The 14,887-nt window shown below is 37.7% G+C and overlaps 1 protein-coding gene across 1 annotated transcript in view; it reads right to left on the reverse strand.

The window, feature by feature from the left end:
* Positions 1 to 14,887, reverse strand: part of GABRR3 (gamma-aminobutyric acid (GABA) A receptor, rho 3) — a 55,772-nt gene that overhangs the window by 17,106 nt on the left and 23,779 nt on the right. Inside the window, exons 5-7 of the mRNA XM_011986861.1 lie at positions 12,583 to 12,665; positions 11,362 to 11,502; positions 5,220 to 5,372 (exon numbers count right to left, since the gene is read on the reverse strand). Coding sequence (XP_011842251.1) covers positions 5,220 to 5,372; positions 11,362 to 11,502; positions 12,583 to 12,665 — 377 coding nt within the window. The remainder of the gene's footprint in view (positions 1 to 5,219; positions 5,373 to 11,361; positions 11,503 to 12,582; positions 12,666 to 14,887) is intronic.

The following is a 14,887-nucleotide window of genomic DNA, read 5'->3' on the forward strand; positions in this document are numbered from 1 at the left end:
AAAAAAAAAAAAAAAGAAATTATCATAATCTCTGTGATGGTTAAACAAACTGCTCTTATCCAGTTGCCTAAGTATTCACTTTTCCAAGCATATGACATATCCTCTGTTAGGAGGCGTTTTTTTCTCTGAGAGTGACTACAGGCCTGAAAACTTTGGTTGTCTTCCTCTGCCATATCTGTTTTCCAGTAAAGGAGCCCATTACTTAATGCATTCTATAAAGAATGGCATACCTCATATAGAGGGATCAAGCAAGAATTTTGGAAGCAAAGAAAGAAAGAGGGAAGTGGAAATGAGAGGAGAAAGTAAAATATTTAAACATCCTTGAACAACATTATAATTGTCTCACACTCTCTCCACACATAATTGAATGGAGAGACATAATCGTATTTTTGACCTATCACACATTCCAAGTTATGTTAGGTATTATCTCTTACGAGAATTGCCTAATCACAGTGGATACTTCTATGCTACGCACCCTCTATTGTTCTTTACGTGAAACATGGCAAATGTGGCAGGGCCTTCACCAGCAAATGAATCACCCTTTATCGTTTCCAGTTAGTAACTAAAAATATGGTGGTCTAAACACTGGCAACTTAACAACTACATATGGAACATGAACTATGTGCAGGAGGACACTGTGCTACTCACTGAAGGAACAACAACAACAACAAAATGGTAATAGTGATCCTAGTCCTTAAGGAGCTCACATTCTAATAGAGGCCAAAAGATAAGCCACTCCTGTTCCACAGCAAAACATGAAATAGAGGAAGTAAGCTACTTAGGAGATACAGAAAGTGCCATGTGTTCAAAGATGACAGAGACCATGTGTGCTTGGAGTCATCACTAAAGGCTTTCGGATGGCAGGATTTTGACAGAGAAAGACAGGTGGGGAGGAGGAGCCAATCATAATGCCAAAGGACACAATTCCAGATTCCATAATCCCAAAAGTTGAAACCCCAAAAGATCAAAATCTCTAAAGTCTAAAATACTAAAAATCACAATCTTGAAAGATGAAAATCCTGAAAATATTGTTCTAAAAATAATTTTGAAAAATTTAAAAGCTATTTATTTATATTTTAAAAAGGTTATTTAAGAAACATAAAAAAAGACATAACACTTCATAAGCCACTTTACACAGTAAAATAGGCAATAATAACACACGTATTTCTGTGAGCATAAACATTCAGGTATACTAACAACAGTTGCACAGGCAGAACAGTTATGAGCAGATGAACCGTATTGATAAAGAAATAGGTCAAAAGGGAAACATATAAATGCATATCACTGTGGTAGGTCATTGTGGGCACCCAGCTTTGTAACTGTGGTCATCTGAAACACCGTGATGAACAACCTAAGTCTTCTGACGATCGATCAAAAACCATGATGGTCACCACCACATATGCAGTCACCCAAAGAGCTGAGATCTCATGAAATTTTATCTTTCACAAATGCAGATGTACAAAAAGGACATGTCTCATTTATTGAGAAAGTTTCAACATTTTTACACACATGCACAATACTCACATGCAAAGTTAATCTGATAAAGCACTTTCATGGAGCTAAATTTGCAAAAATGCATAATACAAATTAGAATTCTCTAACAGTCTAACTTCTTTATATCTCTACTACTAGAAATGATGCAAAGATGAAATACATAGTGTAGAAAATTATAATTCTGACAATTTAAAATAGTAAAAAAAAAAAAAAAAAAAAACTTAAGAAAAACAGACCAAAAAGTAAAAAGAAAATTTCATGTATGAAACAGTGTATTACAGTGATAGGTTATAGGCAATTGCATGAAGATAGTGCATAGTAACTGGCCTAACATGATGTAATTATCCTGTGATTGTGATTTTTGAGATTTTAGACTTGAGGGATTTAGACTTTAGGGATTTTGATCTTTCAGGATTTCAACATTCAGGATTATGGCATTTGGTATTGTGTTTTTTGAGATTATGATGCAAACCAGTATAATGAATTATGTAAACATTTAGAAGATGTGTATAACTCAGTGAACCAATATTTTCCCAATGACCAATGCATCAGTGAAAAATCTATTCAAAATGTAAGACAGACCAATGGATTGCAATCTAACACAGTAGAAAATATTTGTTGACATGGTTTCAGATAGCACATTGCAATTAAACTTTAAGGAACTATCACTTGCTGAGTTTTGGTGTAATGTGAAGGGAGGCTATCCACAATTATGTGGAAAGACTATTAAAATACCACTATCTTTTCAAACTATGTATCTGAGGAGGTCAGATTTCTTTCTATATTTCAACCAAAACCTATTGTGATAGACTGAATGAAGAAATGAGATAAGAATCCAGTGCCCTCGATAAAGGTAGACATTAAATATTTGCAAAAATGTTTAAAAATGACACTCTTCTCACTAAATGTTTTTGTTTTAGAAAAAATAATTATGCTTCATACAATGTTACCATGTTAACTTGTAACGAATTGATTATTCCCAGTTTTAAGTGAATTAATACATGTTTTCAAATTCTATTTTAACATCTAATACGGCTAATAATGATAGACATGACCCACAGCAACAAAAGCTCTCTAGGGTCCTCGTTAATTTTTAAGATTGTAAATGCCTAAGGCCATAGTTTGAGAATCACTGCCAAAGATTAAGAAGGAAATTGAGGTTTCAGATATGAAAGGCTCGACAAACTGGGAGGCCCCCAACAGAATGAGGAAAGTGAAGAGAATAAGCGGCTTCCCTGCTAACTCATCAAAGTAAGTTGTTATTAAGACACCAACAGTATAATGTAAATTAGTTTGAAGGTTCTTTTTTTCCATGATGTAAGGGTTTGTCACAAAAAGCTAAACGGACTCGGGTAATGTATGGGAGACTACCTAGAAAAGGAAAAGATAAGATTTAAAAGTGATGCTGTTTATGCTTCATACTTTCACCTTCTTTCCTTACCATCATCCAGCTACAGGGCTGTCGGCACATCCTTCATCCCTGAAGTCTGGGTTCCCAAGGAAAGACTCGGTTCTAAACAGGATGAATGTTTGTAGTACCTGAAGGTGAAATCCAGCATACAACTGAAAGTAACCAAATGGAACATGCTTACATAGGGATAGAAGTTGGAATAAAAAAGTTTGTTCCATTTGATAAGAGTCAAAAGTGAGCAGATCCTTGAGAGGGAGTTACTTACACTTAAGGAGTGGAAGAAAAAGCAGGAAAGAGAAAAGGAAAGAAAAGTCTTCGGGAGGAGAAAAAACTCGACTGGTGGAGAGTATTGAAAACTAATGCATTGTGTGTGTGGTTGGTTTTATCCAACACTATGGGTCAGGCATCAAGCTAGGCAGTTGACATGATTAAATTAATTAATTCTCCCATTTAATTCTCGCAGTGACCTTTAGGAGGTAGTATGAATAATTTCATTTTGCAGATGAGGAAGATGAGGCTGGAACTCTTGACCACTAAAGTTGATCGTAGATTTGGAGAGGATGCCTAATAATGTCAAATGCCGTGGAGAAGGTGAAGGAAGGAGGCAGAAGAGAAAAGGTAAGTGGGACAGATGAATAGGTATTCATAGAGACCTTTCAGAGAATTGGGCAGCACAGCATTTGCAAAGAGCTAGGGAAGCGGAGGGCAAAGTATCTTTGAAAAAAAAAACTGAGGGTGGTAGGAAGCAAAAGCCTGAGAGGGTAATAGTTTTATAGGAATAGTACTGTTCTCTTATTAAAATAATTTTTTTAAAAAGTGGGAGAGTTACACTTCTGATTTGCATGCATTTTACATACATCTGCATAGCAATTTCCTAACCCTAAGGGATCAGATGTGGTTGCAAGAAGCAGAGACTTTCAAGGGTGTCTTAAAAGTGTTTTAGTGTTCTTAATTCACTCCACCCTTCCATGGAAGTAGCTCTTATTGCTGTCATTTTCACAGTATAAGAGCAGAGCAGTCAAGTTCAGAAATCTGATTGAAAATCATGTTCATAAACCTTTATAGACTGAGTTCTTTTCTCATTGTGTCTCGAGGGCTGGAAACGTGCCCTTAGTCTTGTATTTGGGTCTATGCTGCCACACTGCAGCACTGAGGTTAGGGCACATGCTCTGATGTGAAGAAACAGTTCAAATAATTTAATTACTTATTCAGATGGTATTTTTTCCTTGAAGATATTCCAGTCTCAAATACTTGTAGATTGAATCTTTTAATAGGGAAAGGAGGTGAGCAAATTGTTAATATTAATAATTTATGTCTTTCAAATGATCTTTTGAAGTATGCATATAATTTGTGAACATTAACTTACAAACCACCCTTTCTGGAATGAATTGTGTGATAATTACAATAATTGTAACAATTATTATAATAGTAACAATCTTCTCTCTAGATAGAGCACTACAAATGAAAGAACAAAATCAGATAAAAATGAGGGGGCTCTGCCCTGACCAGCAAAAAAGGCAAGTGGGATTATCTCTTGGGTTCTCATTAAGTAACATGTCATCTAACTGCTTAGCTTGGTATCTTCCACTTTCTAAGATCTCAATAATTGCTAAGTGGGTCTGAAATGGTTCCCATAAATCAGTGTGTGTGACAGAGGTATATAGCATGTTAGATGGTGTAGATAATCACCCCTGTGTAGTGACTTAATGAGGCTGGCAACGTTTCTCCACCTAAAATCTCTTGCCAACTAATATGCCACTGTGCCTGAAATTCCACTGTGGTTGATTCTGATTTGGGCCTTTTAGTTACATCCTAATTTCTAATCAGTATTCATATTTTCAAATTCAAGCATCTCCTCCACATTCTTGTTAACCCACCATGGTAATTTATTATTAATACACTAACAGTATAGTGTGAATTAGTTTGAAGGTTTTCCTTTCTGTGATATAAGGGTTTGTCATGAAAAGTTAAATGGACTTGTATAATGCATGGGGAGGTTTCCTTAAAAAAGAAAAGAGATAAGCTTTAAAAGTGAAGCTGTTTATGCTTCATAATTTCACCTCCTTTCTTTACTGTCACCCAACTGCAGGTCAGTCAGCAAAGACTTCATCCCTAAAATCTGGGTTCCCAAGGAAAGAACTCAATGACAATTTGCCCTTGAGGATGTCAAGACCAAAACTGCAACCTGGATGTTCATCTCTGACTATCCCTAGTAAGCCACCACTCTCTTTTCCTCTCCATGTATGACCCATTTCATTTACCTCCCTTGAACTTTCTCCCATGTTAGTATTTTATAAAGATGGGGAAGATTTACCCAGGGAAACTCTTGCAGGAACAGCTCTTCGGTCAATCCAAAATGAAACCCATGAAAGCATCACCATCAGTATGGCTGGGAAATAGGTTTGCAGCACAAAGAAGAAAATATGCCTCCTTAGCACAAAGTTGATGAAAAGCCTATTGTACCAACCTATGGAAAAAAGCCAAAGTTTTCATTAGAGCAAGCTTCCCCTTAGAAACACTGCACTCAGTGAAATGACCTGCTTCTTTAGACTCCAAGCCCTTGGGGACATGGAATTTGACATACTCGTCTCCATTTAGTTGGGCCTGGCACTCCGTCAATGTTTGTTCAACCAGCTGAACTGCAGTCTGCTTAATTATTTGACTCAAAGATCCCCTTTAACTTCCAAACCCGCAGTTTAGGGATGAATAGCGGTTATATTTTGTGGGATGGCCTCTAAAGATCTTTCTCCACAATATATTGTGCTGTGGCGCTTCTACAAGAGGGAAAGTCTTCAATACATGACTAATAATGGCATAAAAGAGCCAGCAAACCATGTATTAGCTATAACAAATGAAAAGAAACATTTATCTGAATGAAAAGATTCACAGTAGGTACTAGGTCATTGGATTTTGACCTGGGAGGGAGACAGCTGGGGATTCAAAGGGGAAAGAAAACGACATCCATAAGCTAGTTTTATAATTTTAAAGTCTCATGAATACCATAATTTGTGTATGGCAAATCTGCAAAAAAAGTAACCAACTGATGTTTCTTTGCTTCTTATTGAAATTATATAAACTCATGTTGGTAATATTGATTAATTGTGCTAATTAAAAGCACCATTTGTGGTCACATCCACACACACATTTTGTTCAGGTTTACCTCTCCCATTGACTACAAGGAAGTTTAAAGCCAAATTTTCAGACATCTACCAGACTTCTCTGAGCACCATTCTTTAATGACCACGTACCAGGATATATAATACCTTATCCTTATTTTTCTTTTTTTCTCATACCTTCTATTGTATATTACCTTGCTTTATTTCACAATAACTATGCGCCAAACTTGTTAAATCTTTACTAAAATAAGGCAATAAATGAGGAAACAAGAAAATACATCTTTTATGAATAAGTAGCAAGATTATGATTATTTTTTCCATGATAAATTCTGTTTATTTTCAGACAACACTATTCAAAATACAGGGACTATAGGTCAAAAGTTATAAAATAAAAATCATAGATATTGCAGAGTTGGAAAACCCTTCTGCTAGTCTCAGTGGTAAGTTCTTAGAAACCCAAGATGGCAAACCTATTAGATGGATCACTTAAGTACTTAGGCAGTCGGCCTGCGAAATACACCTGGCCAACCCACACTGAACTGGCAGACTCCACTCTTAGAATCCTATTCTCAATTCAATGTTCATTATCTTTTTCTTCCTTACCTAGTTCTAAGCTTCTAACAGTCAGTTGATACATGTTCAGGAATATCAAACAATTTCATTACCAGGAGTAATAAAAGATACATCGTATAGTACATTATAAAGTTAAAATATAAATTTTTTTTAAGTTTCTCATTGTTTTGTATCACATATATCACAGCCCCAATTTATTACTGTATACCACCGAGAGTTTCAGTGATGGCTGTAGAGTACAATAACAGCTATCTGAACTTACAACTTCATATAATCATTGTCAGGTGAAAAGAAATAAGGAAAACCTGTGAAAGAAATTCAAAAGAAAGACAGTATTACTGTATATGGTTTTCTGTTCATTATTAACTTGAAATAAAAGTAGTTAACTGCATCCTTTCTTTATTCATACTTTTCTGGAGAACACCTTTTTTTTTCCTTCTGGTGGGGTGGGGGCAGGGTGGAGTAACCAGGAAGTAAAACTGCTGCTCTGCCTTGTGGTTTTAGACTAGGGGTGGTATTTTAGTTGAACCTGCAGGTCATGGGGAGTCCATTTCCCTATCAGGAAAGGTGGTGCTGCCTTGGAACGTTGTGGAGACTTCATTTTGGGTAGTACAATAAAGAGGAGTCTGATTCTATTTTTGATGTTTGACTGAGAAAAGCTCTCAAGCCCAGCTTCTCCTTCTGCCCTACATCTGAGCAAGTTCATAAAAAAGACTAGGTCCCCCTTTTTTGGCACCTGTGAAAAGTTCAAACCATGCATCCTGTCCTACGACAGGCAGCCCTCACCCTAGCTGCACCCCCTAGCTACCATAAAAACGCAAGCCAGTAGCCCCTTCCTGTTCTCTCAAGCCATTTTTCATTTCAGACCTGCTTGGGAACCTGCCCACCTCTCTCTAGAAAGCCTCATTATGTGAGTAATAAATCACTTCATACCCTTTTGTCATATGTATGGCATCATCAGTTTTGGCATCTGAACTAAATTTTGGATGGGGACGGGTACATCTGCCTCCATCAGTTTGCCATACAGGAGAAAGAAGAGGAGTTAATAAAAGAGAGAAAATGACTAGAGAGTTAGCACCCAAGGAAATGGAGGACTAGGCCAGTATTTGGGGAGTCAGTCCCAAGACAAGAATAAAGAAGGTTTTTATGTCTAGAGACAGTCACCTTCAATGGTCCTTTGAAAGTAGGCCTTAATACTCTCTATGAAAAGGATCAAGATAATGTGGATGAAAACAGGATGATGATAACAGCTACTAACTAATATTTATTGAGCCTCTATTATATGGCAGGCATCATTCTAAGGTACTTAACTATATGACATCATGTATCCTCAAAACCCTGTGACGTAGAGAGTATTTTGAAACCCATTTAAAGATGAGAAAGTTAAGGGTTAGAGAGATTGAGCAACTTGTCCAAGGTCACGTTGCCAATAAATGATAGAGACAGGGTTTGAACTTAGGCAGTCTCTTTCTACTACTTACACATTTAGCCACTAGATTATGCTATGAAAGAAAATTATTCAATGCATCCCTTAGGGGCAGGAGTCATTTCTTTTTTCTTTGTAAATTTATAGTGCATGATTTTGAGGATTTTGAGAAAGGGAGCAGGAGGCAGAAGCCCTCACCTGCTTGTTAATATTGCCAGGTCGTGGTGATTTTTGAACAGTGGCAATGGTAGTGGTGAAGGCCAAGGAAAGAAAAACAACACCCTGTTGTTCGGCTATAAAATGGAAACTAAGGTCCTATAACTATATTTCTGGCTCTTATAGCCAGAGTCAGATGTATAGTTTTTCCATAAAGTTGATTTGGGAGTGGTGGTTGTGGCTCGTAGTTGTAAGGAGTGAAGAAAATAAATCAAAAATTATTTTTGAGGAAGCTAAAATACTTAAACAGGAAACTAGACTGAAAAAGACACTTGAGTTTGACTGTCAGAAGATTATGTTTAATGATTCGTGGATAATGTGAGGCAGAGCTATCACATGCTCATGAACTAAAGTAAGTTTCTAAGTGTAATCTTTCCGAAACCTAAGGGATGGTTAAATGAACCCAGATATGATTATTAATTTAATATTTGAATACAACTTCCAAAATGCTTCCCTTCTGCATTTTTCCGACCATCTCTGTCATTAAAAAAATGGATATATTGTAACAAATTAAAAAATGCAAATGTTGAAAATCTCCCCAGTTAGTACCTACTTCTCGGACGTATCTATTGTTAATTTTTTCACACACACACACACATAAACACACACACACACACACACATGATATGTATACATATGTACATAAACACTCATAAATATGGATAAATACATTCTTCAATAACAAATATGGGATTTTAAAAAATATATTCTTCTGTAACTTGCTTTTAAAAAATATTAATGTATTATGGATAACTCTCCATCTCTTGTTACACAAAGCACGTACATTTGAACCTAATTCTATTTTTTTTCATTTTTCTTAGGAACTGAAATGCTATTTCTTAAAAATGTAACTACATTTGAATGCCAAGGATGTGAAAGTTCATTTTAAAATGCAAGCATCTTTGGAAGCAGTAAGTTTTTTCATGCCAGTATTCTGCCCGGCTTTAGAGATTCTAAAACCATGATCAGAAAAAGACAAAAATCAACTAGTGTTGGAGCTGCCTGGTAGGGCTCAAAAAGTCTGACAAGCACCAATAAAATTATAGTAGAGCAAATGGAATGACTTAGTGGTAAAGTTAGAATTTTGAAGTGAAATTTAACTTCTTGTTAAGAGGATGGTTGGATATATGTTACTGGATAATTGTGCTTTAAAAGCTAAAGAAATGCCATTGTTATTATTGTATATTTTGTATATACTCTGTGCAGGAGACAATTCTTTTGCATTTCTATGCTTCATATATATCACATGATATTAGCATTAAACATTGCAAATATCTATTTACAATTTGTCATGTGCCAAAGTTATTTTATCATAGCAATAGTAAAATGAAAAAACATCCTATACATTATACTTCACATATATCATGGTTCATTGCACACATTCTTTTATTTAAATATTAATTTAATTTAGGATTAAGAACATTAAGAATCCTGACAAATATATGCATATATTTATTCATATGGAGAAAGACAAAGTGAGAAAAGAAGGAGAAGGAGGAGCAGAAAAATATATCAAAATAATAATATAGTTTATCTCTATGAGGTAGGATTACAAAGAGATGTTCCTTTAAATTTTTCTGAGGTCTCTTCAAATTATCTAACATTTATTCATTCATTCAATAATTAGCCTTTGAGCATCAACTATGAGCCAGGGATATATCAGTGATCAAAACAAATAAATATGTGTTACTTATATAACCAGAAAAGGCAATAAACGTGATTAAAATTGATAGTATCGTTTGCTGAATCCCAAGCAATGTAGACAAATAATGGAGTGAAATAGAGAATTTATTCTGGGTCTAAATAGCTAAATAGCTGTTGTTCCTAAAGAATCATTTAACTTCTCTGCAATGTAAACTTCTACTTCTCTCTTAAAGTTGCAGGTTTTTACATAAAAACTTGATAACTATTCTCCAAGATCTAAGAACAGAGTGGAGAATCTTTGAGGAGAAAAGGCACCACCATCAAGGCAGAATAGATAAAAGCATTCTAGCCAGGACAGCTCTGAAACTCAGGGACAGCTGTTGGCACACTTTCTGGCTAGCCTGAGCATGGCTGCATTGAATCTGAAATAGCATTTTACATGGATTCGGCCTAAAATGACCCAGAATATTAATATCCAGCAGGGGAATGATAGTGGAGGGTGAGGAAGGTAGAGGGGAGCAGAAGGAGCCTACTTCCAACTTTAGTCAATGGGGATCACATATAACTTTAAAAGGTATCTTGGATAAAAGGTGTCAGTTCAGAAGTACATCTGTCATAGTAAAGAGTACTATATAGGCCCAATTTCAGATGGGTTTTCTGTTTGGGGCAATGATGCACTTTATGGATGGATTCATTCAACTGATTTTTATTGAGCATCTATCATGTGCCAAGCACATTCCAGGTACTGCAGAAGAAATGGTCAGCAAGATTCCCTGCCCTTTTCCTGGCAAGACACTCACACAACAAAGCAGTCAAATAAATGTATAGTTCAGGTGATGGTAAGTGCTGTGATGACAGAAATAGGGAACAGTGAGAAGGGAAGCCTGTTTTACACAGGGTTGCTTTGGTTAGGAAAGCACCGTTTGAGAAGCTATTTGAACAAAGTTCTGACTGAAGTGAGGGAGCTAGGCATGAGAATATTGGGGGAAAACATTCCAGGCAGAGGGAGAAGAACGACAAGCAGAGGCCCTGCAGATGGAATGAGGTGGGCAAGCAAAAAGGCCAGTGTCGGGAGAGTAGCACGTGGTGAGGGGCAGAGGGACTGGGTGAGTCCCACATTAGGCAGGAGACTGATCACGTTGAGAAACTTCAATTTTGTTGTAAATGTCATGGAAAGACACTGGAAAGTTTAGAACAGGAAAGAATTGTGAACTTTATGTTCCAAAGAGATTACTCTGTCTGCTGTATTGAGACCGGAGAAGTCAAGAATGGAAGTAAGGCATCTAGTTAGAGACGGTTGCATGAGTGGGAAAGAAATGATGTATGGAAAGGTGGAGGTTGCTCCCTGTAAAAGGAGAGGAATGATGGTCCTGGCCAAAGGGGACGCTTGCGTGGATTCCGGTGTTTTCACATGTTGTGGTGCTCTGCAAACAGTAGATGTCCAATAAATGCTGATGAATCACCCATGTGAAATGCTGTACCTGTGCTGCTATAGAAAGCTAATCCACTAGATGCACTGAAGTCTTCAATGAAGAACTGAGAAAGGGACATATGCTCTTCAGTATTTAAGGACTTGTTTCCGTGTTTCCAGTATAACATTAGGTCGTCCTCATTGTAGGCATCTAAAACATGAAAAATACATCTTGTAAGTGGAATAAGCTCTTGTAAGTTCGATGAGTTCCATAACCATGTCCTATGTGACTCTGTATCCTTAGTGCCTAGTCCAATGACATGTACATATTAGGTGATACAAATATGTTTGCCAGTGGACTGATCATACACACGCTTTTAGGAAGAGGAAAAATAATCTCTAAAAGTTAGACCCTGATGACTAGTATAATGTGGATCTTGTGCCCACACAATGAATTGAAACTCCCCAGATAGCTGCTCCCATATTTGTGTGCATTCTCTTAGAGCAGTAAGCCAGGCCTCAGAGTGACATCACAGCATCCCCTCACTGTCACAGGCCTGACTCCACGCCGTTAGTCCCCCTTTGTTTTTCGTTTCCTTGGATGAAATTCCAAAATGGGCTAATCTTACAAGAAATTTTCTAAAGTCAAACAGTGGTATGGAAAATTTCTAATGGATTTGGGGCAGAGCATCTGTGGAGTAGACATCTACTGAGATTCCCAGCATTTCAGACACATTTTCAAAAATTGCAGTCAGCTTTTAAGATCTTCCATCAAAAATAGCTGATCGGTAAAAGTGATTGACAGCTCAGATGCCCCGTGATGGGGCTTTGATTAGGGGGTCTATGTCTACAGTTAGATTTTTCTAGGGAATCCAAGTCTACTTAATGGAGGATTGTGATTCATCTGGGAACGTGAATTCCAGAGCTTTCTAAATGTGGAAAGTCTGTGTCAGTCTATATAACAGCATTAGCAAGAATAGACCTTTTTAGGGAGCTGTTCCTTTACTGTGGAAACTGTAGAATACGCAATTATCAAAATGCTTTTCCTCTGAACCTTCTCCTTTAACAGACAAACTACCATCAACCCTCATTAAAAAAAAAAAAACAGAAACCAAAAAAAAAAAAAAAAAAAACAAAAAAAAAAAAAAAAAAAACAACCCACAACTGTTTTGGTTTTGGATAAATATATCAATATTTAAAAATGCTTGTTAAGAGCATGCTTATTTACATGTGAGTATGTGATGGTGTGTTCAAATGATGTGTACTCACTCCACCAGGAAGTGAGACTTACAGCTTTCCAGTTCAAGAGAACAATTTTGAGTGTCAAGAGGAAACCTGCTGAAATCCATAAAGCACATGGCCGAAACCGTTATCCTATAAAAAGAATGAGAAAAAGAAAACTACAGATCATTTAACCATCTGGCCAAATGAGCACGCGACATTGAAGCTTTCTTACTATTTGCCGGTTCTGTGTGTCTTTCTAGAATAATGCAAAACAGGCAGTATTATCTTCTGTCCAAATAACATTCAAGGAAGCAAACTCATGAGGGTGGATGATTTTCTTAAGACACAGAGTCAATGAGTGAATTCAGCTCTCATACCTGCTTCTGAGTTCACCATTTCCTGATCAGCCCCCTCCGTATTTTCTGGCTCTGATGTCTCTAGAAAAACACTCTTCAAAGTGAGAAGACTTTTAAACAGATTTAAATATTTTTTGCTTTTTGGAAGATGCACACATAAATAGTCTGTAGTAACGACGAGTTGGAATGGTGGCAATAAAAACCTATAGTTAAAGGTTTCCTTCACAAAGCAAGTTTACCTGAGGATATTCTCTTTCCAGTAGTGAGTGAAAAGCCTGGAGCATTCTTAGTTATAGATCCATGTGCACAATGCATAATTCAGGTAGTATTAAGCCAAAAGGCTTGCATACTGATGAGAATTGTTTTTTCAAATGTTATATCCTCCTAGATTTTCCTGGCTTCAGGCAGAGGCTGCTTTACTATGACCTTGCCTCAGAGTAGAAACTTTGGTACCCACAATAGCAGATCAGAGGTTCATAAAAGGCCCCTGAGCAGGTTTGCAAAAAATGAAGGCAACAGATGCTCCTACCTGTGGTGCCCTTGAGTTAATCAGAGGAGTAGGGACATTTTATCTTCTGTGGGTTAATTCTACTGTCAATAGTCATACAACAAAACATCAAGCCACGGATTACTTGCCACAAAACATATTTGTTTTGGTGTATTCCTAGTACTTTAAACCTAGAAGGGACCCTCTGAGGTGTTTCAGTCCACTTCCTTCATGGTACATGTGAGTGACTTAATGACCAAGGAGGCTAGGTGGCTAGGCAGTGTCAGAACCAAGCCGGAACCAGGGGATCTGGCTCTGGGCTTGGATTGGCTCTACTGTTGGCTGGAAGAGCTGTGCTGACAACAATTTTGAGTTCCTCCTGTATTAGAGGATCTCCAAGACCACTCTCAGGGTCAGTGATTCACTAGAATGACTCGCACAACCCAGCAAAGCTGTTGTCATCTTGGTTACCTATATTATAATGAAAGGACACAGATGAAAATTGACAGTAGAAAAGGGGCACAGGGCAGAGTCCAGGAGAGATCAGGAACATATTTCCAGTTGTCCTCTCCTAATGGAGTTATGTGGTTGGTGCTTAATTCTCTCAGCAATGATATGTGACAACACCCTGGGGATGTTACCAACTAAGGAAGCTCACCCAAGACTTGGTATCTACACTTTCAACTGAGAGTAGCCACATAGTCATGACTGACCACTCACATGACTGACCTTAGTCTCCAGCCCCTCCAGAGGTCAAGCTGATATCCAGGGGCTCAAAGCCTCCACTGTAAATCACATTGTTAGCAGAAACTATCTGGCTTGGCCCCCAGCCCCCAAGTAAACAAAGATACTCTTATCAGTTAGGATATTCCAAGGGGTTAGAGGTTACCCTGCAAGAGCCTGGCAAGGGCCAAATATTTCCTGGAATGTGCAGGGTAAGAAAAATCCACTGAGTTAATTATTTACTGGACTTCCCCCCACCAAAATTAATTTAAAACAATTGATTCTTTGTCCAGATAGTGCCCTTCTGCTCCTGATTCCTACTGGGGCTTGACTCCAGTACGTATGAGTCCGATGCTACTCCTGATTTAAAAGTCCTATTGAGGCCAGGCACGATGGCTCACACCTATAACCCCAACAGTTTCGGAGGCCGAGGCAGGCAGATCATTTGAGGTCAGGAGTTCAAGGCCAGCCTGGCAAACATGGTAAAACCCTGTCTCTACTAAAAATACAAAAATTAGCTGGGCATGGTGGCGGGCACCTGCAATCCCAGCTACTCAGGAGGCTGAGGCAGGAGAATCACTTGAACCCAGAAGGCAGAAGCTGCAGTAAGCTGAGATGGTGCCACTGCACCCCAGCCTGGGTGACACAGTGAGGTTCTGCTCCTCCCCCCACCCCCATCAAAGAAAACCCATTGAAAGTGATATTTTCCTTAAATTGCATTTTTAAAAACATTGACAGCGCTTATAAAATGCCTGGCAACAGCTCTGTGCTGAAGTGGGTAAGGAATTTTTTTTTTTTTTTTTTTG

Source organism: Mandrillus leucophaeus, unplaced genomic scaffold (assembly GCF_000951045.1).
Source record: "Mandrillus leucophaeus isolate KB7577 unplaced genomic scaffold, Mleu.le_1.0 Scaffold1080, whole genome shotgun sequence".
NCBI lineage: Eukaryota > Metazoa > Chordata > Mammalia > Primates > Cercopithecidae > Mandrillus > Mandrillus leucophaeus.